Genomic DNA, 26,328 nt, shown 5'->3' on the forward strand with positions numbered 1-26,328 from the left:
GGGATCTAGACCAATTTAGATCAAAATTTAGAACATATATCAAAACCTGGACTAGATTATTTTGTTTGTATTATTTTTAAATTGCAATATTAATTCTCCATTTGGCAACTAAACCAGACTCAGTTCTGTACCAAGAGGATCTAGGGCCCCAGTCAGTAGTGAAACGGCCCTGGTTGATTTTGAATGAATGTACAAAATGAAACAAACGATGATGATTACCTGACACACTGTTGTTAAAATGCCATTGAAATGCAACATACGTTAAGATTACTTTATGGAATAATGTATGGATTTCTATACATTGCCTAAATACACACTGCACAAATCTAATTTTACCAAAAAGACAGTAATGTGAGGCACACACATTGAACGAGGTGAATAAGTGATTAAAGCTGTGTGGTATTCAAGTACTTATTTTAGTGCAACAATTTCAGAGAAAAAAAAAAAAAAGAGACCTGATTTAATTTTTTTTTTTTACATTATATCAGGACGAGGCAGCTGCCTGTGAGACAGCGCTGAGGGAAGTACGGAGCTCTAGCAGCAAGGTCTCCCTCGCGAAAGATTGCTGCTTTCACGTGAAGTCTGTAAATCATCAAAAACACAGAGAAAGCTCACTAGATTAGTTTCTAGTCACTTTTTGTATATAAAAGTTGCTAGAGTGGTCAAAAAAGCCCCCAAATATAGCGACAAAGGGAGGCTGCCGGACAGACCTGGCAAACCTAAACGAGGGGTGAAGATGAGCTGGGAACCTCAGGCTCCGGGTGGACTTCAATTCACACCCTCTGGGAAAATTTCTCTAATGTCCTGAGGCAGGTCGGGAACATGTTCAGGACCCCATCGCTAATGTGGCTTCCAGGAACCGTGGCTTTATGGTGCCTGTCGTGGTGGCAACCAGAGGACCCGCTGGTGGACACCAGCAGCGGAGGAAGCGGTCAAACTGAGGAGGGAGGCATTTTGTTGTTTTGGTGGACAGGTACCAGGGCATAAGGTGTGGACGAGATTCTGCCTGAGCGTCCTGTAGGGCCGTCACGTTTCACACACTTCTTCAATGTCGCATGGAGGGCCGGGACAACACCACAGGAGTGGCAGACCGGGGTGTTGGTCCACATTTTAAGAGAGGGGACAGGAGAGTCTGTTCCAATTATTCTAGGAATCACACTTCGTAGGAGGGTGAAACCGTAGGTTTTTAGCTTTTTTTTTTGTTACGGTTCTGCTGGCTTCTTCGGGTCATGACTTCCAGCGTTTACTGACTGGGATGAGAATCAGGTCCTCCTAGGTCTGAGGTCATGGTCCTCCACCCAAAAAAAAAAAAAAAAAGGTGGTTTACCCCCTCTTGGGGGCTGACTCTGCCTCAAGTGGAGAAATTAAATATCTTGGGGTCTTGTCGGATCATGGATTGAACAGGAGATGGATCGAGGCTTCGTCTGCCGTAATGTGGGCACTGCTCCAGTCTGTTGTGTTGGAAAAAGAGCTGAGCCAAAGAGCAAAGCACTCGGTTAACTGGTTTGTCTACATTCTGACCCTCACCTGTGGTCATGAGGTATGGATCAGGACCACACCTCATCATCTATGACATGTCACTGGGGCGAAGGATGTCTGGGTTTCCTTCCTGGATTTGTTGCCCCCATGACCAGAGGGAGGGAGGGAGGGAGGGAGGGAGGGAGGATGGATGGATGGATGAGGTTGTTTTCTTCATTACTAAAAGGTTTTGTGTTTTTGACACTGCAACATCTGAATTTACCTATTGTGGGACAATAAATACATTTCTTATCTTCTGGACTGAAGTTGTTTTAAGATTTTGGAGTGACCCACCCAGAGCCCCGACTTGAATCTTACAGAGGTAATGTGGAAAAAGCTAAGAATTACGTTGATGGCAAGGAAGGCTTCAAACCTCAGAGATTTGAAGCTCATAATACAAGCTAAGTCGTCAGAATACCAATAAAAACATGTAAAAAGCTCGTTAGCACTTAGAAGAAGGGTTTGGTTCCTCTAATGCCAACAAAGACTTTGCCACTGATTATCAGAAAGGGTACAAATAATGTTGACATACCATTTTTATAGAATGTAAACACTTTTTTTTTCTTTAACTGATACTCCTTTTACATTGCTCTATTATCTTTTGGGAAATGTGTTCTATTTCCTATACGAAACACACTTCTTGGCTCAATCAAAATGCTTTTTAAATCTAAATCTGACCGGGGTATGAAATATTTTAGGGGTAAGTGGAGGAATTGCTGAAACCAGTAGAATAACTAAATTGCAAAGTTATTATTCTAGTTAAATATAATCTAAACAAAAGGACATAAAACATAAAAAATAAAATTAATAATTAGCTTAGTTACCTGTAGAAAGAAGAGATGCTGAGTAATATCCTGCACTAGCTCCTCCTCAGCATTTTCTGGGTAAAACTTGGCCAGGAAGTGGAAGGTGATGGGCTCCTCTTTTGGCACCTCCTGGTCTAAAACCTTTGAGCATAAACCAAAGACATCAACATTACCACACAATAAGTACCGGTACTTTTTTCCCCCCCAAGCCAAAATGTACATTGTAGGAAAACAAGAAAAGTGGTACATTCACCTTTTTTTCCATCTTCAGCCAAGCAAGGGTGTCCTTTATGTTGTATCGAAGCCCAAAAAACCAGGTCTCCCTCAGTCCCAAAGTCCGACACACCAAGTCAAAAAGGTCTTTTCCTTTCCACTTCAGCTAAAATAAAATAAAAACATTTTTGTTACCTTTTTTTTTTCATGAAACTTGATTTCTTGTTTAATGAAAACCACAGCATATTTCCAACATGCTGGGTGTAAACATAGTATTTCCAACATAACATCCTTTTAAAATCATATAAAGTTGGAGATAAGTGGAAAAAGTAGGGCTAGACGATATGGCCACAACTTAAGCTTATATCACGATACGTTTCATTTCTGTCGATACGATATAGTTACGATATCGATATAAACAAGATAAAAGCCTCAGAAAGAATGCCCACAACAGAAGCTGGACAAACTTATAACAATTATTTTGCCATGTTTATAAAACTCCTCCAATATAACATTTCCAAAATATTTGTTTTAAAAAATAAAACATAAAATTACATAAAACCCAGAACGTCACTTAGTGACAAATGATGCAGTCATAGATTGTAATGTATATTGAAATATTGGAATTGTTATATCACCTTCATTGAATAAAGTTATATTGTGATTTATATTGATATTGAATTTTGTCCACCCCTAGGAAAATGTAATAAAGGTTTTACAAGCCTTTGCAGTTTACAAAGATGCAACTGAAAAAAATTACACAAGGACATTTCCACACACTGATAAAATTGCATAAAATGGAAGAAATGAATCGGAATAGAGATAAATATTAAAGATAAATCAATGTGCAATCAATAGTTAAATGTATTCAAATGTAACACACAAACCAATGCAAAAACATAAAACAAACATTAAAAATGAAACCTGTCTTGCAGCTAAGAAGCAAACTGAGCCAATGAAAGAGAAATCCACCACAAAGGATTTTATTTATTACAGATACATAATAATTACTTAACCAATAAATGAGATAATTAAGAGTCCAAAGCAAGGAAATTGAAACTTGCAACTAGCATTATGCTGCCGTGTGTAATTACCAAAAAAAAAAAAAAGAAAACAGCTGCTACCCATAAAGGGTTCCTCCCTTTTAAACATAGTGTTTAGAAGTACTTTTGATGCCTTTCGTTACCAAAAAAGAAAAATAGAAATAGTCGAATAGAAAATGGGAAAACATGTAAATCACGCAGTGAGACCAGCATTTATTTTTCATCCGAAGCAGAAACATTTTAGAAATTGATGACAGCAATGATCTTTGCCAGTGACTAAAATGCATCTAATTGGACTGCGGTGAACACTTAAAACTCATGTTTAATAAGCAGCTATTATGGGCAACTCCTGCTCCTCCTTTATGGTTATGTGCTGCCATCTAGGCTTGGGCGTGAGAAACGCAGGGACATCTGAGAATTTGTGACGATTGCCTTCGCTTGTAAACCAAAATATAATTTCAATACGCCTAACAAGTTAGGTGTATACATTCCGGATTTGCTTATGGTTGCATTATTATAATCAGTCAGCAGAAAAATGATATCGTAATTGAGTGTTGCAGCAAATGCGTCCTCCTATAAAGGCGAAAACATGATCTGATTGTAAAAAAAATAATAATGATAATAATAATTATAATAAAAGGAAATAACTCACCTCGCACTTAAACTCCATATCAGACTCCAAGGTGCAGATCCTTACTTTGAAGTATTTGGCTTGTTTTCTGATCAAGGAGGTAAATCCCATTCTCGCTGCTAAGGCACTTGCCATGGCGACTCGCCCAAAAAATAAATGCTTCTATTCTGATCGAAACACCAAAGATACGTCCCACATCCCTTATAAATTAAAACCTTGTCAAGACATTTTTTGTTTGTCTAACTTAGTTCAGCTCATGGTTTTGACACCCGAGGATTTAATTAGCGCAGTTAAGTTATCCACAGGTAAACACAGTGAATGCATGTGACTTTTCAGCTGATACCAACAGTTTACAAACAAGCCTAATCAAAAGCGGATGGTCTTTCGGTGACGCGGTGCTGATTTTTCAGACTCGCCTATATTACATATTTATATGTTCGTCTAACTATACAAAAAAAAATCCATAGAAAAAGTTTTTTTTATAAAAGCAGATCGCTTACAGCATAGTGTCCTGGGCAGCCTGCTAACGATAGCTGGTCAAAATACACAGAAGTTAGCTAATGTTAACGTAACTTTTAAGAGGAGGCGTCATGTTGCGCAAATTTGACAGCCCTCCGCGTAGAAGTTTCTTTAAAACATGTGTAAACGTTTGAAATGTTTTCATTAAGTACTTTCCTGTAAAAGCTTGAGACGAAAAGAGTAGCTAACTGTGGCTAACAACCTGTTAGCGTCGTCTTAAAAATGCAGTGGTGCGTTCGCGTGCGGTCCATACCGCAGTACTTATTCATAAAAGCTTAAATTCCATAAACAGAAATTATTTTGGAATGCATGACGCTGAATTTTGTCAGGTATTTTCTATTATTATGCTTCTTAAATAAAATGTATAAAACTATTATTATCACAGTTTATCTTGTTGTGTATGTTGCAATGTGTTTTAGTAACCAATGGCGTTTTGTAGCAACAATAAAGTTTCAGATTTGCTAGTTATGCTTTTCCTCTTCCTAATTTGTCATTATCTGAAAAACAGAACAATTTTCCACGAAAATATTCAAATAATAACTTAATTATGTAATGTGTAAACTCTTACTATGAAATGATGCACACAGATCAATATAGATATTTTATATTTCACAGGGACTTTGAAAGCAGCACTCCTTCCCTCGCCCTTTCCGTTCTCGTTGATCAGCCAATCACAGCGCAGTTCGCGCCACGCGCACCACCCGAGGCCAGCCCCCCTGCACCATAAGGAGGCGGGGCTACATCAATGAGGTAATTGGGGTAAACAGTAAAAATGGCGACGTCTGTGGCCAGAGCGGAGCAGCCGAGTTTGAACGGGATCCTTTACGAGCCTCAAACCAAAAAACTGACCGACCTGCCGACTGAGCTGCTTGAGCACATTCTGTGTTTCCCTGTCCTCAAACATGTCGACGTCTGTAACGTTTCCTGCTGCTGTAAACGGCTGCACGACGTCTGCCATGGAAGGGGGAAGGTCTGGGAGCACCAGTACAAAATCAGGTGCTGCAGATATTTTCAGCTTCTTTTTATGCGGACTCTTGTCCTTGGCGGCATTTCGTCTTTATTTAGCGAACACAGTCCTAATGTTATTCAGAACTGCGTGGTTTAAGGCCAGTAAAGCCTCGTCTTCTCCTTGAAGGTGCGTTAGCTGCGAACTCACAGGAAGCTGTCATTCTGCTGATGCACCAAATTTGCCCCCACCGGTGCAAAGCATTACGACCGTAGAGAATCTATGACGTTCGCAAGAAAAATACACCTTTTGATCAAGCCTTGGTGATAAATATATTGCGGTTTTTGCAGGGTGCCTGAAAATGCTTTTGTTTGACCTTGAATTATATACGTGGTCCTTCAGCTGGTATGGCAGAATCAATTCCTTATTTCTGTGAGGGAGAAATCCACTGCAACAGGACGATCAGACCGATTTACCGTGCTTAAAATTTACCGAAGTCCTTCTGAAAATAACAAATCGACTTCTTTCACCGACAGGTGGCCAAGACTGCAGAGGTTCTACCGTCTAAATGAGAGCTGCGACTGGCTTAGGGAATACACAACCCGGCATAGAGTTGGCATACAGATACGAAGGACAGTGGAATCGATCTCAAAAAGATTCTTCACAGAAGTTGTGAGTAATCGCCTTGTTATTAAGTAATAAGATCATTATTACTTCCGTGCCAGATGTGACATTATGCAGCATAATTGACGCTGATGAGACCTGGAAGTAGGTGTGGGTCAGTTGCCAGTATCAGGATGTATCCAGGTTTTTTTCTCCTAAGAATATTTGCAGTACTGTTCATGTAGTGACTGAAGTTTCTCCAGTTCATATGGAGCATAGAATTGCACAGTGTGGCCCTTTCCCTGCCTTTTGCTGCACACTTGTTGGCTCTTGGATCAGCTCTGGACAAAGTTGACTGGAAGTATTCCTGGTTGCAAAAAATAAGAACAGTCGTTGTACTGGAAACCAAAGCACTGCTTATCCTTTGTGTTAAACCTTGGGAATTGTTTTAATTCCTGTATGTATTTGTCCCCAATGACTAAAAACCTGAAAAATATCATATTGATTTATAGACTTTAACCATCTCAATCTCTTAAAACACCTTTACTCTGAATCTTCTGATAAATTATTAATTATAGTTGGGGGAGTTTTAAAGGCCAGTAGGTCTACCTAATGTTTGTTTGCCTTTTTAGTGAAATTTCAGACATGTTAAATGAATTCCTATCATATACAGTTGAATGACTTTCTTCTTCTATTATTATTATTATTATTATTATTATTATTTTAATTATTATTATAACAAAATTATATATTTTACACAAGCATAAGAAGTACATCTAAATTAAGCTTGCGTTTTACATTTCTGCATAGATATATTACACAAATCTCATTGTAGAAGCGTCAGTCCTTTAGATTAAGTTGTCATCAGTAGGAATAATTCTTATTTGTTCATTTTATATAGAAGCAGGTAAATCATGCTGTACGTTTTTGTTTAAATGTTCTATCCAAGACAATCCCATGCCGCCTCGTGCCTAATTGGAAGGGATGGGAGTGTGGGAGCATGTTTGTGTAATAATGTGGCCCCCGCTGTGTTGCAAACTAACCCAGAGATCTTGTAACTCAGCCATGCGTCGGCCAGGTGCTCGGAGACAGCTTTGCAGAGATTGAGTCGCTCGGGATGCCAGAGCACTTCTGTGAAGACGAGCTCCTCTTCATACTCCACTCAGACAAGAGGTGAGAGCAACACCGCGTGCAAAGTTGAAACTGAACCGATGCACGTCGCAGTTAGAGGATTTCACCATCGCTGCGGCTGGATGTGGATTTACAGGATCCTTTTCTGATATTTTTGATCGCACACACACACAAAGAAAAAAAAAACATTCTTGCATCAGTCATTTATGAGTGTTTGTGTCTGTCCACCCACTTCCAGGAAAAGCTTGACCCTGAAATACTATGCAAAGAAAATCCTTTACTTCCTGAGGCAGCAGAACATCCTGAGGAGTCTGAAGACCTTCCTGGAACAGCCTGCAGAGCATCAGTCAGCTTTAGAGGGTAGCAATCAGCGCTGGGGATCGCCTTATTAATACACCTTATTAATAGACCTTATGAATATCACTTATTGTCAGGGTTGCAATACATTGAAAAGTTTTTTTTCTTCTGTTTTTCTCCTTCATGTAGCATCAGAACTTTATTACTTTTCTGCACAAAGGCATCTTATTTCTAACGTTAACGTTTTATCTCTTGAGTGAATTCCCCTATCACACAATAGGTGTGGGGTTTGATAACGCTTAGTGCGACTTTAGCAGGAACCATGTACATTTTCAGCTACAAAAACTCCAGGCTGGACAGGCGTAAGACAGAGGATCAGTATGTAGAAAAGCCCCTCATGCCTGCTGTTAAGTACTCTGGAGGATGTGGGACGCTGTGGGGCCCGTTTTCTGTCCCTGAGCCAGGTGCCTGAAAACATGAACATCAAAAAGTTTACTATGAATAAAATACAAATGCTTAAAGTGATTTTAAACATATGCAAATTGTTTGATTTAAAAAAAATAGACATTTCTTTATTTCTGATTGGTTCAGAGCTTGGACATTATTGCTTTGAGTTTTAATCACCTTTTGAAAACCCGGCCAAAGCAAATTAGGAAATTTGCATTTAAAGTGTTTATTATTTTCCCCATCCACGTCTTCTCTGGGTTGTATTTGCTTCGTTAGGTGCTGTGCTGGTGGACCAGTATTGCAACCCGCTGGCTGACGTCACGCTGGAATCCATTTCAGAACAAGTAGACGACGTGGCCGAAAAAGTGCAGAAGATGCTGAGGATCAAGAACCCGTCTCATCCCAGCCTTCGGGCCGCTAGCGGTAGGCGATTAAGGGGGAAAAAAAGAACGAAGCAGAAAACTTATTTTCTTTTCGGGTGCTTTCGTTTTGTATTTGGTTTGTTTCGTTCCTCACCTTCAAATTATGTTGCAAGTAGTCATTTCAGGCTGAAATCCCTTGCGCTTTTACTCAGCAGCATTTGAAACCACAGGAAAACATGTGTTGTTGTAATGCTTGTGTGTAGGCGACTGTGTGCTTGAGGACTTTGAGCTCCAGAGGCAGGTGTTGTGGGCCCTGAACGCCGTTCTGTACGAGCAGCTTCAGTACAAAGGCAACGAGGGCGACTACTACAACCCGCTCAACTCTTACATCCACCAGGTAGGCACCGGCTGATGAACGGCGTCTTCTAATGAGCAATTCAGAAATATTTTCACCGTACTCCTCATTCACACAGGTGCTACTTCGGAAGACGGGAATCCCCATAAGCCTCTCTGTCCTTTACATGACGCTGGCCCGAAAGCTGGGCGTCCAGCTGGAGCCTGTCAACTTTCCCAACCACTTCCTGTTGCGCTGGTGCCAGAAACCAAGAGGGTATGGCTTGAAATTAGAACGTTTTAGATCTAATTTAGATTCAACATATTTTATCTCATCCTGCACTCTGTATAACCCCTTTGGAGTTTAAATTAAATGGATAAATATATTTGATTTAAGATTATTTCTGAATAGAGTTATTTTAATTTCTTTTCTGTGCGATGTTGGGTCAAAATGAATTGGATGAGTTAAAAATCAGTGCTTCATTGACTGTTAAAAAATCAAGCAAACCAGGTAACATGGTTTGCATCTCTACAAACACAATGCTGAACAGCAACTTCAGCATTGTGTTTGTAGTTTTTTGGCATTCATTGTTTGGCTTAACCATAGCAATGAGTTTATGCCAATTTGCTGCTGATCATTGGGGAACAGATAAAAACTGTAAAACATATGTTGCCCTTCCTAACATTCATTTTAAATAAATCAAAGCTCCAGTGAACTCATTGTCATGTCAGATCTTCAAGGGGACATCATAAGCCTACCCTGATGAAATGCAGGTTTTGTAAAAAAAAAAAAAAAAAAAAAATCATAAATTATTTCAAAATTCACCTGTAATGTGACACAATTCACCTGAATATCAAACAAATGTTTCAGATGGATTTGGATATACAAAAAATAAAAAAGCTGGATAACCTTGGTTCCATAAGTTTGCCTAGCATTAAAATAATACTTTGTTGAAACACCTTTGAATTCAGTTTCAGCCTTCTGTCTTCTTAAGTAAGTCTATAAGCATCCCACATCGAGACTGTGCAAGAATTAACTGCTGTTACTAAATTTATTTAGATTTTCAGGACAACTCTTCATTTAACCCAAAATATTCCTGTAAGTTTAGTTCTGAATTCTGCCTCGGCTATTTCACAACTTTTGATGAAGCCGTTCTTTAGGAGAATGCTTGGCCTTAAAGCGATGCCGAAAGAGAGAACCCATCTTCATCGCATCTTCCTAACAAAAAACAGAAATTCCTGCAGCTCTTGTGTTTTCAATAGTTTTGGTAAAGCATCCAGTTTTGGTAATATTCCTGTCCTATATTTGATTTAATTATTTATTGATAACCATGGTGGAATATATAAAATTTAGAAAAAAAAGATTTTTGTACCTTCTCCTTGATATCGTTGTACAATGTGGGCTTTAGCTACAAGATGCAAATATTCAAATGTAAGAAAAAAACTAATAGAATGAAGAAAATATATCTGTGTTTATTGAGTTTTATTATAATTAATGGCAGATGTATACCCAAGAAGACTGTATGCTGATATTAATTTAAAATGTTTTAGTTCAGTGATGGTGCAACCAGGATATTTATTTATTCTTTTCCTCTTTCGCCTCTAACAGATTTTTCTTCCTAGCTGAATAATATAGGACATGTGTCACTTTAAAGATAAATAATTTCAGAACTTTCTTTCTTTCTATCACGGTGTCACTCTTTACAAAAATCTGGAAAAATCTGGAATTTTAACAATGAGGTGATAGACTTTTTGTACCAACTGCAGTAGCTAGAGTTCCCAAATGCTTCCATTCTAAAACGTGACACAAAACATATTTTATATATATATATATATATATATATATATATATATATATATATATATATATATATATATCTATATATATATATATATATATATATATATATATATATATCTATATATATATATATATATCTATATTTTTTTTTTTTTTTTTTTTTTTTTTTTTTTTTTTTTTTTTTTTTTTTTTTACAATTGCAAAATGTAAATATTCTTCCGTGAAAGTGCACAACTGGATCAGTCCTTTTTCCAGCTTTACCTGACGTTCCCACAGAAGTTTAACGGAACGTGTCGCCCGCAGGAGTGAGGACATCGTCGACTTCGTCTACATCGACGCCTTTGGGAAAGGCAAGCAGCTGACGGCGAAGGAATGCGAGTACCTGATTGGCCACCAGGTGACGGCAGACTACTACAGCGCCATCAGCACCACGGAGGTGCTGCTCAGGATGGTGGGGAACCTGCTCAACATCGGCAAAAGAGGGTGAGAGAAGCCGAGCACGCGGATGGCTGAAGGAAGATCTGCTTACAGGCCGCATTAAATTAGTCTTTCCATTGGATGCTGTTCCGTTTATTTTAATTTCATTGTGTGATTAACTGCATTCAAAAGGAGAGAGGTATTCCTCGGGATATTCAACAGCTGGCATGAAAAACATTTAGTAGATGCAACACTAATGAAGAAAGAATAGGAATTAAGTCAAATTAGGGCTGGGCGATATGGATTAAAAAATAAATCTCCGATTTTATCATACCAAATCCGATTAATCGATTTTTTTTTTTTCTCCTTTTTGTTTCATAAAAAGAAATTAAAGAAATTATTTTAAAACCTTGCTTTTATGTCAAGCATTTCGTCAGGGAGTTGACCTGAATTCAAAGTGCGACTAAAAATAAACTGTGAAACATGCTTGTAAAACAAGATGGCAGCCGTGCCATTATAAACAATGAAAATATAACAAAACATTTGCTGCTAGTGGTATTACACATTGAGCTAAGAACAGGCTTCACTGCACTTGAGAACTTCAAACTAAGTTAAAAAAAAGTTAATAATTAAATTAAGTACCTCGTATTATGGTAAAAAAAAGTTTCCACTTAACAATATTTTGACAATACATTTGCCTAAACATATATCCAGCATCACATGCTGTTCTCTTCATGGAAACCCAATGAGTGTATTGGCAACATAAAATCCAGATTTTCCAAAAATGAAATCTTAAAGAATTGTAAATTCGAATCAATCGATTAAATCGATTTATCGCCCAGCCCTAAGTCAAATGTGTAAAGTGTGTTTTTTAAAGGTCCTGGACAGAGGATTAAAAAAAAAAAAACTCTAATGGCCTTCAGCTCGCCTCCCTCTCTTCTGCAGGCCTCTGTTTTTGTTGTTGTTTTTAGTGAAAGTTGCTTTTTAGCATTGCAGGAATTAAAACTGAGCTTAGACCTTCGACCAGAATTAAATGGAATAAATAAGGCCGCATCCTCTGCGTTGTGTGTGTGTTTCCATCAGGGAAGGCAACGAGAAATCTTACCAGCTGCTGAGGGACTCGCTGGATCTCTACCTCACCATCAATCCAGATAACGTTCAGTACTTGCTGCTGCAGGCACGCCTTTACTTCCACCTGGGAATCTGGCCAGAAAAGGTCTGACTTGAAGGTCTTTCTAGAAAGAATTCTGGTTTAGGATCACTCTTAAGATTTTTACTATTCAGACTTTGAATAACTGTTTTATACTTTAAGGTAGGCTGAACGGTAAAGTCCTGTCTGCGTAAAAACCCCACTAGATTGATTGGGGTTAATATTTGGATATCTAACATCGTGTTGCTCTGTAAGCTGTTAGCCACTCCGGACTCAGATTTTCTCCGTGACCTTGCTCGCCAGGTGTTGGACATCCTGCAGCACATCCAGGCTTTGGATCCTTCCCAGCACGGAGCTGTGGGTTACCTGGTGCAGCACACGCTGGAGCACATCCAGCACAAGAAGCATCCGGTTACCCCCGAGGCCAAGAGGCGAAGCGCCCCAGAACACCTGGAGGTCCACTATTCAGTCGGCCTTATTATGAAACACAAGCGGTGAGTCGCTGTAAAACGGGATTCAGACGCAGAACAGAGCACCTCGACGTTTCTAATGCGCAGCACCGTTGGCTGAACTTCTTCCAGGTCGGGCTATAACTGCGTGATTTACGGCTGGGATCCTAAATGCACCATGAGCCAGGAGTGGATCACCACCATGAGGGTCAACCAGCTGTCCAGTGGATCCAACCAGCCTTTCTATAATGTGCTGGTGCAGGACGGGACGTGTCGCTACGCCGCTCAGGGTAGGCCCTTATATTCACATAGCTCAGTCTTTTTTCATAGAGCTAAATCATTTCTCTGTGCACTGACCAGACCGTTTCACAATGATGGATAGTCTATTCTATTTATGTGATGAACCACAGACTGCAGGTCTTCTAAATTAAAAACATGCAGCATATCAAAATACGACGGCGGTGAAGAATCTAAGGTCTACGTAGCCTTTGAGCAAATTATATAAATAAACATTAAACTTGTAATTGCTTAATGTTACAAATTGGATTTTGAATTACCCAAATGTTAATTTGAGTTTCTGAAAGTCCTTTTATTATATATGAAATATTTTTTTATTATATAATATTATTTTTTGCTGTTTTTGCTCCGAAGTTGTGGAACGTTTTACCACCAGAGCTACGACTCACCGCTGAGCAAAAAGTCTTTAAATCTCAGCTAAAAACAGGCCTTTCACTCCTAGCTGTTCAACTGTGGATAACTTTTGTTTATTTGGTGGTTTTACTTTTCTATATAGCTTCTATGTAGATAGTTTTGAATTGTGCTGTTATGCACTTTCTTTAGTTTTTATTTCTTTTTATCCTGTTATTTTCCTATACATTATTAATCTTTTGTTTCAGCATCTTTTTGTTTGTATTTAGCTTGTAAAGCACTGTGTGCACCATATGGACTGTTGAAAAGTGCTATATAAATATAATTTTATTGATATTAAGGTCCCATTTAGCAATGAAACGATGCTTAGTCTTTTTTTTTTTAATATATATATTTCACGAGGTGAATGCGTCCAGACAGAAGATCTCTGACCATTAGATTGTCCAGAGTTCTGGTTCCTCTCTCTCATGCTCTCTGTTCAGGTTTTCTGTGGGTTTTAGGTCTGGGTAGCATGGAAGTCACAAAGGAAGTCGATGTTCTTCGATGTTCAGGATCATTATCCTGCTATAAATGCCCTTTGGTTTTGTACTTAAAATGTCCTGGGGTCTCATTTATAAAGCTTGTGAATGCACAAAATCAGACCTGAAACATGCGTATGGCACTTTCCACGCAAAAGTTGGGATCGATTTTAAAAAAAAAAAAAAAAAAAAAAAAAAAAAAACACAGGAAAATGTGCAGTCCTCTCGGCTACTCTAACCCAGGCGTTCGCTCATTTTGGAGATGGGGGGGGGGAATTGCCGACACAGGTGAAAAGCAGCCAAACTGCATCATGATTCCTCTGAGACGTTCAATTTCACTCCACATCAGACATCAGCAGAGTATTACTGCGCAGTGGATGCATTGGCTCGGCTGGAAATCTTGTAAATAAGAGAATTAGGAGGGAACGCACTTTCAGCAAAGATTTTATTTTATTTTATTTTTGATCAATTAATGACGACTGGCTAATATGCCGCTTTAGACTTGAAGCAATGCATTCTGCTGTAACCCACAGGGGACGGTGGCTACAACTGAAACGCGTGCTCAGCCGAACGTCCTGTCAGCATCTTAAACTGCTTTTTTGCAGGGGGGGGTTTTTTGGTGGGGGGGGGGGGTCCATTGTCATCCCGGGGGAACCCTCTCGTTCCTCCTGGTGTCCCTCCTGCCTCTGAATGTCGATCTGAATGCACAGCCTCAGAGGAATTCCAACACAGCGATGAAAACTGCAATCAGATTAACTTTTTAACAACTTTTTTATAATGTGTTCAGCATCTGTGCTTTTACCTCCAATTTTCACATTTAATAAACTCATCTGTGATATTTTTTTTTCATTGTTTTTTGGGTGTTTTCTCCCTGATTGCCTTTTCACCATGAAAAAAAAATAATAATAACAATTGTCTGACCAATTTTTAACACACATTAACATTCATGAGGTGCTTTGTATTGACCATTTATGGTAGAATCTGGGCGTGTAGAAGGCGGACCCTGAGGCGGTACCAGGTACGCAAACGTTCAGCAGCTGTGATCCATAAAGGGAAACTGCTTTTAGTCTGGATTCAAAGTTTTATGAATGAGAACCTTGTTTTTTTTTTTTTTTTTTGGAGCGGGGGTTTGCAAAAGAATTTTTTTTCTGCCATGAATTGTTGAAAGGTTCCCATACGGGTGAGACACAAGCTCCTCCTACACTATACTTTAGAGTACGCATGAGGTGTTTTTGCATGGATTCATCCTTTGTAAAAAAAAAATAAATAAATAAATAAAAAATGTGGTTTTATTTAGAAGAAAAAAAATCTGTAAATCAAAACAAAATCTGAAAGGCAGGAAATGGTTACCTTTTTATAATGTAACTCAACGATCAGAATCTAAACTGTTAAACCATATCAAAAAGGAATTTTAAAGGTAACCTCAAAGAACTACCCTCCTTGCTACCAAGAGGAATGAGAATAGAGCGTGCTGCAAAACATCACCACACTGCCAAACGCTCCAGTGTCTGTTTTCCCAGAATTTATGCTTCGCTCCAGATGAGCACAGTGGAGTCGGCTGTTGCTCTAATAACCGGCAGCACCTTCTTAAAAAAACCAAGTGGAGCCAAACCCAAACCAAACATGCCCATCTGCCTGTAACCATAGGTCAGAAAACATTTACCTGGAGGAAAAGGAAACACTTAACTCACCACTCCCAAACAACCAGTTATTGCTTTATTATACAAGTATGCACATATCACCTTCATCACTGTATTTTAAGGTATTCCTTTCTATATATATTGTTTGTCTCATGCCTATTCTAAAGTACGGTGGAAGAGGACCTTGTGTCTCACCCGTATGGGAACTATTCAACAATTCCTTTCTATATATATTGTACTGTGAAAAAGGAACTAAAAGGAACTAAAGTTCTCCTGAAATTAGTGTATTCTTGATTTGAGCTGGCAAGTTTAATGATCTGCCAATAAAATAAGCTTTTTGCACTTAAAATAGGAGCGACTCATCTTCATCATCTTATTTCAAGTGCAGTATATCTAATTTTCTTATCTTAGGGGTAAAAATGTTCATTCCATTGGCAGATAATCTTATTTATCTGCTCAAATAAAGGAGAACTACACTTATTTCGAGAAAATCCGACTTAATTTTAGTTCCCTTTTTGAAGTGTACTGCCACTGGGAGAGGACTGACGTAAGCTGAGTGGAGCTGGCCGTGTGATTAGAGTTTAACGGTTGTTCTGGACAAAGACGCGGCTGCTTTTTTTTTTTTTCGTTTTAACCTCACTGTGAGTTATTGCAAGATAAAAGTGGATCCCTGTCCAGCCTGTTGGTCTGGTGTTAAAAGAAACGGGGCTCCTACGTCATGTCATATAAATAAAAGAGACAAGTCATGGATTACTCATGAGATCAGTTTGAAAAATAGAATATAAATCTAAAAAAAAAAATGCGTTATTTACATTTGACTACTAAAAAATACTAACATTTTTAACATTTATTTCTTCAAAGGGCAGTTAAAAAAAAAAATCCTATGAATAAATGCACTCAACTTAGACTGTATTATGTTAATGCATTTAATGACAAATTTTACTAAAGGTTCATTTCATATATTTACCAAAGGATGCCAATAACATTGTACACACATATATATCTATTTACAGCAGAGTAAATGTTATTCTAAAGCCCCTATCTGATCGATTCATGGTATTTGGTTGATATTAAACTGGAGAAACTGGCCCCTCTTTTTGCTCTGATTAAGACGGCGAATGCTAAACTTATCAGGGATGGTTTCTGTTTTAGTTTTTTGACTACCTCTACTACATTTCTTCCCTGCCAGAGTTGAACTTCCCCCCCCCCTTTTGGAGACTCCCCCACCCTGCCTCTGCATAACTCTCACTGTTTGCACTTGTTATCTCTGCTATCTTCAAACACCTCAGCATTCACCTCCAGGCTCTTTTTTCTTAAACCACGTGCCCCTTTTTTGAGTTGGTAAAACTCTGCTGCTCACTCCTCTTTGCAGTAAAGCTAAATCGTCTAAAACTAAAAGCATTGTAGTCACGCGTGTGCATTGTATTTCCTCAGAGAACCTGGAGCCCCACTCGGCCCCTCTGGAGATCGGGCATCCGGAGGTGGGCCGCTACTTCTCAGAGTTCGCCGAAACCCACTACGTTGCCAACGAGGAACTGCAGACACGCTACCCAGAGGACATAGGGGAGACCCTGGGCACGGTGCGAGAGCTCTACCACCGAATGAGCTCCGGATCTGGGAGCAGAGAGGAGCCTTCCGCCACTGACCAAACGAGCCGCCAGTCCAAGTCGATGTAGCGAGCGGTCCCGCCGACCAGGGCTAAACAAATAACTGATCGCCCTTACTCAATTTACAATCAACTTATCTGTTCCTTCGTTGCACTCTAAGACTAGGACAAGTGTTACAGAGTTCTGTTTACTTGTGTTTTGTTTTTGTTTTTTAAAGAAGGAAAGACGGTTACAGTTGTTGCTGTGAGACATGTCCGAATACCACCATATAGCTGCTGTAAAAACAGAAAGTTCAGACCACTGGAATCCGAATGCCATTTCTACACGACGCAACGTGCGCTTGTTTTGGAAATCCAGTCAAAAAGCTGAGTTTGAATAAAAAAATGTATAAAATAGAACCCAAAATACTCCCAAGAAAAGCTTTAACTTGAAGAAGAGGGATTAAGTGGACAGGTAAATTCAGGATGTGTATCCAGGTGCTGTGAATCCCCTCCTGCCTAAGATCAAGGAATGCTTCTGTTCCCGCTCTTCCCTGCACCCAGCACCAGTCTGCAAAGTATAAACCCAACATCACACGACAGAAAAAAAAAAAAACGGTATGAGAAAGTTTTAACACCATGTTTTAACAGAGTACCATGCACTTAAGAAAGTTTGACTTTCACATTCCTACATTTACCTTTTTATTCTGTATATTTACTAACGAAATGTGTGCGATGCCAAGATTCAAGGATGTCTGTCATGGAACGCCAAGACAGCGGTGACTTGAACCAAACAGAGTATGAGCTTGGTGAAAACTAACCAACTAAAAAAAAATAATAATAAAGCGCTTCAAGTTTCTCTTTGCTTTTTCCTCTCTAAATAACGCATTCATTGCTTTTATTGTATGCAGAGCCAGCCCAAGGTAAAAGAAGAAAAAAAAGAACAGCTGGCCTGAAAATACACAGATAATACAGCTGAAATCAGACGTTCCCAAACTTTAGCGCATTTCTCACTGTCTGGCACTAAACGAGAGAGTTGTAGGTCGGTTGGGGTTACCAAGATTATTTATTTGCTAAATTCCACAAAGCGCAACAAACGCATAAAAAACGCCAAAACTCTCCACATGGAGGCAGCAGAGCACACCAGCAGCGGCACTGCCCACTGAAGGCAAGGGAAGCGGGTTAACAAGTGTGGAAAAGTTTTGGCCAGTCCAACCAGATTGTGCGCCTTGACGCACCGGTCAAGACAGCCGCAGCGATGGGAGCCACGCAAACGCGCTCCGGACAGGAGTACCAGGAGCTGGCGGAGAGGACTGGATGTAAGTATGGGGAGAAGGAGAGATCCATTTATCTTGGTGCCTGTAGGGCTGGTTTGGTGCGCAACTCTTCTCAGAATGTCACAGCGGGAAGGTCGCTGGTATCAGGGTGCAACTTTGGATCGTTCGCTAGACGAAGGGATCGAGCCAAACGGTGCTTATTTTAATTTAATACGGTGTGTTTCTAACAATCCATATTTACAAACCTAAAATCATGTTCAGAGCAGGTAACAAAGTGAAAGTTGAACTTGAAGTAACTTACGTATATAGTTTTAAAGGCAAGCAGCGCTCACACCAAAGAGTCACAATAATTCAGGTAAACAGAACTACAGCTTGCTGTATTTGTGTGTGTATATAGATAAAGGAGACAAGTCATGGATTACTCATGAGATCAATAAAAAAAAATAGAATAGAAATCTAGAAAAAAAACAGCTTTGTTTACAATTGAGTACTGAAAAAAACTAAATTCTTAACATTTATTTCTTCAAAGGACGGTTGTTTTTTTAAATCCTATGAATAAATGCATTAAATTACTTGTTTTAAACTGAGATTATGCTAATGCAATTAATGACAAAATTATTTAATTAACTGCAAGTACTATATATAGTACATGCAGAAATTGAAGGACGCACTGATTAGATGCTGGTGAGGATTCTCAGTCATCCAGGTCATGGTCATTCCAAAATAGTTAAAAAACAAAACAACTGGACTTTTTTTTTTTTTTTCAAAGTTTGAAGACGTTTCGCTTTCTATCCAGAAAGCTTTCTCAATTCAAAATTAAGCCATTACAAGGCCTTTGTTGGGCAATACTATAAAGCTTGCAACTCCACACTGCACCAGACATTTTGGATTGAGAAAGCTTTCTGGATAGAAAGCGAAACGTCTTCAAACTTCGTAAAAAAAAAAAAAATCCAGTTTTGTTTTTTAACTTTTTTGGAAAGCACTGATTCCATCTGTTATTTGAAGTGAATGGCCCTAGTGGGACACCTTACATGTGCAGGCATGTACTTTGAGCTGGTCTTCATCCCTGACTGAGCTCTACTTTATTGATGCTATCTGAGGAAGACTTTGGACTGTTTTAGTGCCTTGATTTGTCTTCATGACATTTATGGTTGAGGTCTTACTAGCCTTAGCTGAAGACATAGAAGCCTGTTGTTTCGTCAAAACCCATGTTTTGACATTTTTAACCGCACTGGGTGCTGTTCTTAGGGAACATTGTTGTTGTCCAGGCTGTTTGTTTCTGTTTTTATTGTGCAAGCTGAATTATTTTAAATGGCATTATTGTGTGTTATTGTTGCAACTGTTGAGCTGCGATGGTGACCCCCACCCACCTTGAACAGCAACAACCTGCTTTGGTTTCTAAGTGAAGCCATGCATGCAACATACCTCACCTCCACACAGCTGCTCCAGCCTCTCTGGCTGAGAATGGAAAGGTGAAAGAACCAGACGGCTGAAACCTTCCAATCAGTTAATGATTCAGCGAATCCATTTCGATGCGTTTACAAAGCATGCTCTGCTTGCTTTGCCACCATCCTGATAGCAGGATCAGATCAATGAAGGTGTTTTAAGCAGTAAAGACACACAGATCAGGACAGAACATTTTAAACGCAAACGCTTGCTTGTTTATCAGGGTTCAAATCCGTGTTTGGCTCCTGAACTCCTTGGACTCTGCTGAGTAACTGGAGGGAGAATATGGGCTTACGTGTTGATGAAAAGCGTCTTTGTTTCCTCAGTTTCAGCGGAGCAGATAAGAAACCTGCACAAGCGATTTCAGCAGCTGAGTGGAAATGAAGACACAATAAGGTATTTTGTCTTAATGTGTTTTTTTTTTTTTGTCCAACGTAATAAAACTCACACATACCCTACATACTTTGCAACAACATAGAAAAACAAGGCAATTCATTTTAAGTTTAATTTATTTTTAGTAAAGGCCAACGGATTTTATTTAAAATGTCCTTGTTTTTCGAAGATTTTTAATTTATTTACGGTTCACTTGGAAGAGAAACATGGCCACAGACTCCCAGATCGTCCTCCATACCTGCCAGTCAGCATGACTGACATGTTTGAGTAGTATAATTTATCTCAAATCAATATGGAGGGTTTCTTTCCAGAGATTTGAATCTTAATCCCTCTGATCAAAGCGCACTATTTCAGTTTAAGTGCCAGTAGCAAAGTGCAGATGCTTACATTTGTTACAGCAGTTCCTGTGTTGTGTTCAGGTTGTTCCCCAACAGAATTTGTTTCTCCTACATCTTGGCAGAAAGAGCGGACCAACGACCGTTGATTTTCCATTAGACGAAAAATATACAGTATGTTTTAGGTAAAATATAAGTGTTTTCACTTTATTGTTCAGCTTGTGTGGCCCAGTAAAAAAACAAAAAAAAACAATACTCAGTTCTTGTTAAATGATATCACAACTGATTCATGAAAACTTTAACACACCACATTCTCAGCTGGAAAGCAGCTCTGTGTTTTGCTCTCAAAACGTCATAGAAAGTGTCTATTTTCAGCGACTGGTTCACATTTCCAAAAAAATGTCCCTTCTGAATGCGTCGCTGAATGTAGTTCAACCCACAATTATTCAGAACCCTTGCATTTGAATGACTTTCATTCAACCAAGGCTTTGTGTTTTTTTGCGTTGACGCACTAGCTGAGCGAAAAGGTAACTCCTAACACGTTGTACCTTTTTACAAAAGAAAAAAAAAAAACATTAAACTATTTTCAACTGTAGCTGGCTGGAATCGACGCACTCGTTCTGACAGTTCATCCTGCCGAGGGCACGGTCCTGATGCAGGGAAAACAAATCCTGTCGGGGATTACTACCCGAGCAGCACCTTGGCATCATCTAATGGCTGTTTTGAACGTTTAGTGAGTCAAAGAGGCCACTCTTTGCTGCAATTATCTAACTGTGAGCTCTGCAGATTTTCCTCACCTTCCTTGTCATCCCACTCACTGTGTGCGGTGGCAAGAAAAACTTGTTTGGCCTTGTTTGTTTCTGTACCCGTTGTTTTAAGATTTTCAGCTAATCTCCGACTACAGATTTGAGCAAGTTTGCAAGGGTAACAATTTTGAAGTAGCAATTTTACTCATTTTGTACAATAGCTAAGAGAAATAGGTCTGTGTATCATATTTGTACCTCAGAGAAAAAAAAATCTGTCTTTTGCGTCTCTTATTGATGCAAGAGACAGTTGCCCCAGCTTTGCAGACTGCGTGCGTTTAATAGTTTTTTTTTATTTTAGTAAATGTGGGCTTTTGTGAGAAGAACACAGGCAGGTGTTATGATGAGTGCAGAGTTTATTTTTAAAGGATTAAATATGCATCTTCACCTCCGTAAAAAATAAAATAAAAAATCCTGTCAAAGTAATTGCTGGATATTAGAGCTGGGCAATATATGCAGATTTTTTTTAAAGGAGAGTTAAAGATGAGAATTTTTTATGACAAGATGGTCTATGTTGTGTTATAATTATACCGTTATGTATTTCCTAAGGTTATTTTTCAGCTGTTTCTCATATTAATTTAAAGCTGTTTGTTAATCTTATTATTTAACAACAGTTAACATTTTTACCAGGAGTGACATCGGTGAGGGTGAGGCACAGTGGATTATATATAGTGCCTATAATTAATAAGCACTTGAAGCCGTCAGTAAAAATAGATGCGTTAAAAGTGGGTGCTTCTGACATCTACTGCACAAATCAACTATGCTGAGCTTGGGGGCACAAAACCAGAACACTGTGTGTCCACCTCTAAAAACATAGACATGGAAATATTGTGTCTTATACAACAACTACGGTCACTCACACGTCGTGTTTGTATTTTATATAAATCAGTTGAAAACACACTGTTCAATGGTTGCCTTTGCTCTTGAATGTTAATGTTGAAGTTTGTAGTCCAACTTGTCTTATATCATGACCTGCTGCTACTATTCCACTGCAATGTGCTTTCCTCTGTAATGTTCCTTTTCTTTGTTCTGTTCACATACAGCACTTTGATTTGTCTTGATAAACTTGCCTTGGTGTCCTGTTCTGTGATAACCAACTCTCTATTTCTGCACTGCAGCAGGGAACACCTGAAGAGCATACCAGCCCTCGCCAACAACCCCATCAGAAAGCAAATTATCGAGGCGTTCTTTGATAAAAGGTGGGTACTGTCAAGTAACACCACATCTCATGTGGTTCTTCCATTGCTAATTGCTTATTTAACAAATATCCCAATGCAACAAATTTTTAACCATGATAACAGTCCAATTTTTTAGCTCTTGAATACATTTTGTTGTGTACTTGGAGTCTCTAAGAGTGCAGAAACAAATGTAGTCTCTTCGTGAGCAGTGTAGATATCTTTCTATTCTTTTTGGGTCATATTTTTTAAGCCGTTCAGTTTTATTTATGCTCTATTATGTCTTTTAGAAAAATCTTGTCAAAGTATTTGCTACGGATCTGCTAAACAAGGTCATGGACTCGAGTTTCTTAATCTTGGAAAAACAGACAAAACTTATGAAAGAAACATGCTAAAACAGACTGTTTGATAGAAGATGTGACTATATCATAATGGTGAAAAATATAGATTTTCATTTATATTTTAGAAGCAGAAAACATCCTTGCAGAGCTTGTTATCAGCTTTTGCATGTCCCTGTTGGTGGTCTTCACTTAGTACTGGGTGGTACAGTAGGGGTTTTTTAGCCCACTACTTTCACTTGGTAATGGGTCATGTTGACCAAACCCTCAAAAAGCGATTTTGGTTTTTCTAACTTTAAAAGTTGTGTGTTTCTCCACAAATTCAATGTGTGCCCTGAGTGTGAAAATATAAACATGTTGCTTAGTTCCAGGCAGATGGGAGGAAAATGTGCCTTATGAAATATTCAGTGAAGATAATCTGATGTTTCTACTTATCACGGAGTAGAGTTTGGTAAACAGATTTTATTATTTTAGATAACTTTACATTTGAACGTTCTCACGTTATTGGAAGAGGTGATGTTTTAACTGCTGGGAAAACAGCAGTGTTGTTTTTTTTTATGAAGGCACAACCTTAACCGAGTCACCCCATGCCTGGGTTTGTGGCATAATCATGTGATTCCTCTTCTCTGCAACAAAAGTCATGTGGAGACTTGCAACGAAACGGCTGCAACAAACACACAACCGAGCTTTTCATCAAAGTGGGTCAAATTACATCCAGAGATTTGGGCCAAAGTCACTGTCAATATTTCATGCCACAGTAGTTTTAGTTTGCAAATTTAATTTGTTAAACTTTTACTTAAATGGTTGTCAATGCTTTTGACTGAAATACAGGAACCAGCATGGGAATGAGTTGGGATCGTATGAGGAAATTGGCTTTGAGGAGTTCCTCATGGTCATGTCCCATTTCCGTCCTCCGACTTTGAGAACGACTGAGGAGGAGAAGGAAGCGATGAGAAAAGAGAAGGTCCGCTGTGAGTAAAAAACCTTTCTCTCACTACACCGCACGGCCTGCGGCTCAGCACTTCTATCATCTGAACGTGTGGGCAAATGCCAGAAAACCAGGCAAAAAAGAGACAACATGACTCATTGTTGTGTTTTTGCTGGCCAACATGTTGCTGTTAAGTGTTGAGTGAATGAGTTAATGTGTAGCAGCATGTCAGCTGTCACTACTACCCAGCTCAAATGTATTTCTGGCTCATGGTGAGAAGTTGGTCACGCTCAAACTCACAAATCTGTCATAAACACAAAGGCATGACCTGGAGGCGTTTATTTGATATTTATTTTAGGCTAACAACATACCTATCTATTTCAAGACGAGTTGCATCACTGTAGTTTAGATTTTTTTCTCCTGTATCTTCTTACCTGCAACCTGCTTTGTATTTTTGAGAATGACATCCTGCCACAATATTGCGCATTTGCCTGGTGTTTCAGTGGCATATGGGCAAGGAGTGAGCAATTATCGTACCGTCTGTGTTTAGAAAGAAAATTGTAATGAAAAACATGCTGATTTGTTGTGATAATGGGGATGTTTGCAAACTCCAACAGCTGACAGAATGCTTGGGGTTGTCCCGTTTGCTGCTTGAACTATTGTTTTCCACTCTTGGTTCCATGAGAGCAAATGTGAAAATATTCTTAATTATTTGTGCGCTGTTTAGAGGTACAATTGCAATACTGAGTATAACTGTCACACAGAAGAAGCCTAGTTGATAACAGCTTGTGGCGCTCTGAGTTTACGGGTTTATTTGAAGTAAAAAGCTATCTTTTTAAATTTCATATTTGTCGCAATAAATATGCTAAAATGTTGTGATCACATTTTAAGTCAATGTCGGCTAATACTGAGATGCCTTTCTACATATCTGTTACTGTAGCACATGTCATTTGGTATCTAGATAAGTTAGGGGGCCACTTATTGCCTGAAAATGTCCAGAATATCTCCATGATTAACGTCACCCCTCTGACACTCCATATATATGCTGCAAATATGTACCTTTCCAACAAACGTTATGCAAATGGCGTGAAAACAACCGATTATTGTAATGTTGTTACTCCCTGTTTATACCAAGCAGTAACTCTGTCTGCACTAATGAAGATTCACTCTCCGCACATCAAATTCTGAGGGTCTGACATGGAAAGGGAGTTGGACCAATTTTCTGATCAAGTCAGTTAATAATAATTGTACCACTTTGTTTAGAGTATTGAACTTTAAGCCTCAAACAGTTAGAATTTTGTTACATACGGACAAAACAAAGTGTCGACACCACACAAATTTTAACTCATTGTTGTTCCTCAGTTGCTAACTGCTTATCTCGCTCCGTGATAAATTTCATATTAGCAACGAGAAAGATAAGCAACCAGGTCACAGCAGGTTTCTGAACTTGCTTTAACAAAGTCTTTTAGTTCTTTCCCTGGAACAGAATCTCTTTTTGTAGATTTTGAAAGAGAGCTTGGGCTGCACGATTGGGCAGTAGCGCTGTTGCCTTACAGCGATTGGGCTGTGGGTTTATAATGCAGTGAGGGCTTGCAAGTTCTCTCTGTGCATCCATGGGTTTTCTCCTGGTACTCTGGCTTCCTGACAGAAATTTCCCTAAGGACAGAGTGCATTCTTTTTTTCTGCATCTTTGTGTTGTAACCTTCCTCTCGCCCAATAACTGCTGAAGACAGGGGAGACGGGGTTGAGATAGCGTACGGATGTTAGATGGTACCAAGATCCTTAGCTGAACAAAGATGCTCTAATGCTTTTAGTTCTTGTCAATTCCAGAAGGAAATTAGCTTAAAGTTCCACATTTCCAAGCTAAATTTTGTTTGGTCAAATAAATGTCTCAACAAATAATGAAGACACTTTCTTTGGGCAAGTCTCAAGCTGACTACAAAATAAAAAAAATAATCTAAACACACTTAATATTTTCTGTTTTTGCAGCTCAAGATAAGCAAATAAAGAGTTAAAGAGCTAGTCTATTCAAAGAAAACCATTTTTTTAATAATATTTTTTACATAATTTTTGAAGATGATATTGCAGCATATGCTTAATTATGTATATCAATGCTTCAGCTCAGCTTGTGGTGCTCCAGATTTTTTGCAAGTTAGCTCGGCAGTTAATCTCAGTGAGAACAGGAAATCCTACACGCTTCTGTATTCTCACTTGCAGCTCTTCTGCATGTCTGCCTACAGCAGAATGTTTTTAACACGTGAACCACAGCGACGAACATTTCAAGGGTAAAATGAGCAAACCATGTATCAGAAACTTACTTCAGCAAAATGTGAAGTAAAATGTAAATTTGGGAGGAAGAAGTGTGAATGAATTACTTGTCAAACTAATAAAATGGTCTCATCATGAACATGATGAGACCATCCCCTCAGTGTAGAAAGGGGGGAAAAAAAGCTTTCACCATGCAGAAATTACAGTATGAAAAGGGACACATTAAAACTTATCTGCATTCTTGGTGTTTATCCTTGCCCAATTGGTACTTCATCACTTCCTTAGCAACAGTTGGAGCAGCAGTCCTA

At 38.9% G+C, this 26,328-nt stretch overlaps 3 protein-coding genes across 4 annotated transcripts in view; 2 read left to right on the plus strand and 1 right to left on the minus strand.

Moving 5' to 3' along the window:
• Nucleotides 1–4,971, minus strand: part of nf2a (neurofibromin 2a (merlin)) — a 51,178-nt gene extending 46,207 nt beyond the window's left edge. For both annotated transcript variants that reach the window (XM_036144107.1, XM_036144108.1), the window contains exons 1-3: nt 4,233–4,971; nt 2,578–2,703; nt 2,343–2,465 (exon numbers count right to left, since the gene is read on the minus strand). In XM_036144107.1, the coding sequence (XP_036000000.1) occupies nt 2,343–2,465; nt 2,578–2,703; nt 4,233–4,346 (363 nt within the window). In that variant the 5' untranslated portion in view covers nt 4,347–4,971. The remainder of the gene's footprint in view (nt 1–2,342; nt 2,466–2,577; nt 2,704–4,232) is intronic.
• Nucleotides 4,972–5,466: 495 nt separating this feature from the next.
• Nucleotides 5,467–17,916, plus strand: fbxo21 (F-box protein 21). Its single transcript, XM_012849651.3, has 12 exons — nt 5,467–5,726; nt 6,213–6,348; nt 7,343–7,452; nt 7,649–7,770; nt 8,431–8,577; nt 8,780–8,913; nt 8,990–9,126; nt 10,954–11,133; nt 12,151–12,283; nt 12,521–12,711; nt 12,799–12,956; nt 16,907–17,916. The coding sequence occupies exons 1-12, from the start codon at nt 5,503–5,505 to the stop codon at nt 17,146–17,148; spliced, it is 1,914 nt and encodes a 637-aa protein (XP_012705105.2). The 5' UTR covers nt 5,467–5,502; the 3' UTR covers nt 17,149–17,916.
• Nucleotides 17,917–18,072: 156 nt separating this feature from the next.
• tesca (tescalcin a) overlaps nt 18,073–26,328 on the plus strand; it is a 10,996-nt gene continuing 2,740 nt past the window's right edge. The window contains exons 1-4 of the mRNA XM_012849650.3: nt 18,073–18,376; nt 20,107–20,176; nt 22,430–22,510; nt 23,656–23,795. Coding sequence (XP_012705104.2) covers nt 18,316–18,376; nt 20,107–20,176; nt 22,430–22,510; nt 23,656–23,795 — 352 coding nt within the window. The 5' untranslated portion in view covers nt 18,073–18,315. The remainder of the gene's footprint in view (nt 18,377–20,106; nt 20,177–22,429; nt 22,511–23,655; nt 23,796–26,328) is intronic.

Source organism: Fundulus heteroclitus, chromosome 12 (assembly GCF_011125445.2).
Source record: "Fundulus heteroclitus isolate FHET01 chromosome 12, MU-UCD_Fhet_4.1, whole genome shotgun sequence".
NCBI classification, from domain to species: domain Eukaryota; kingdom Metazoa; phylum Chordata; class Actinopteri; order Cyprinodontiformes; family Fundulidae; genus Fundulus; species Fundulus heteroclitus.

Excerpts from the sequence above, each read along its gene's own strand:
- fbxo21 (XM_012849651.3), top strand. The coding sequence starts at position 5,503 with ATGGCGACGTCTGTGGCCAGAGCGGAGCAGCCGAGTTTGAACGGGATC. Across the intron at positions 11,134-12,150 it reads CTCAACATCGGCAAAAGAGG|GGAAGGCAACGAGAAATCTT; the intron begins GTGAGAGAAGCC and ends TGTTTCCATCAG. Across the intron at positions 12,284-12,520 it reads TGGGAATCTGGCCAGAAAAG|GTGTTGGACATCCTGCAGCA; the intron begins GTCTGACTTGAA and ends CTTGCTCGCCAG.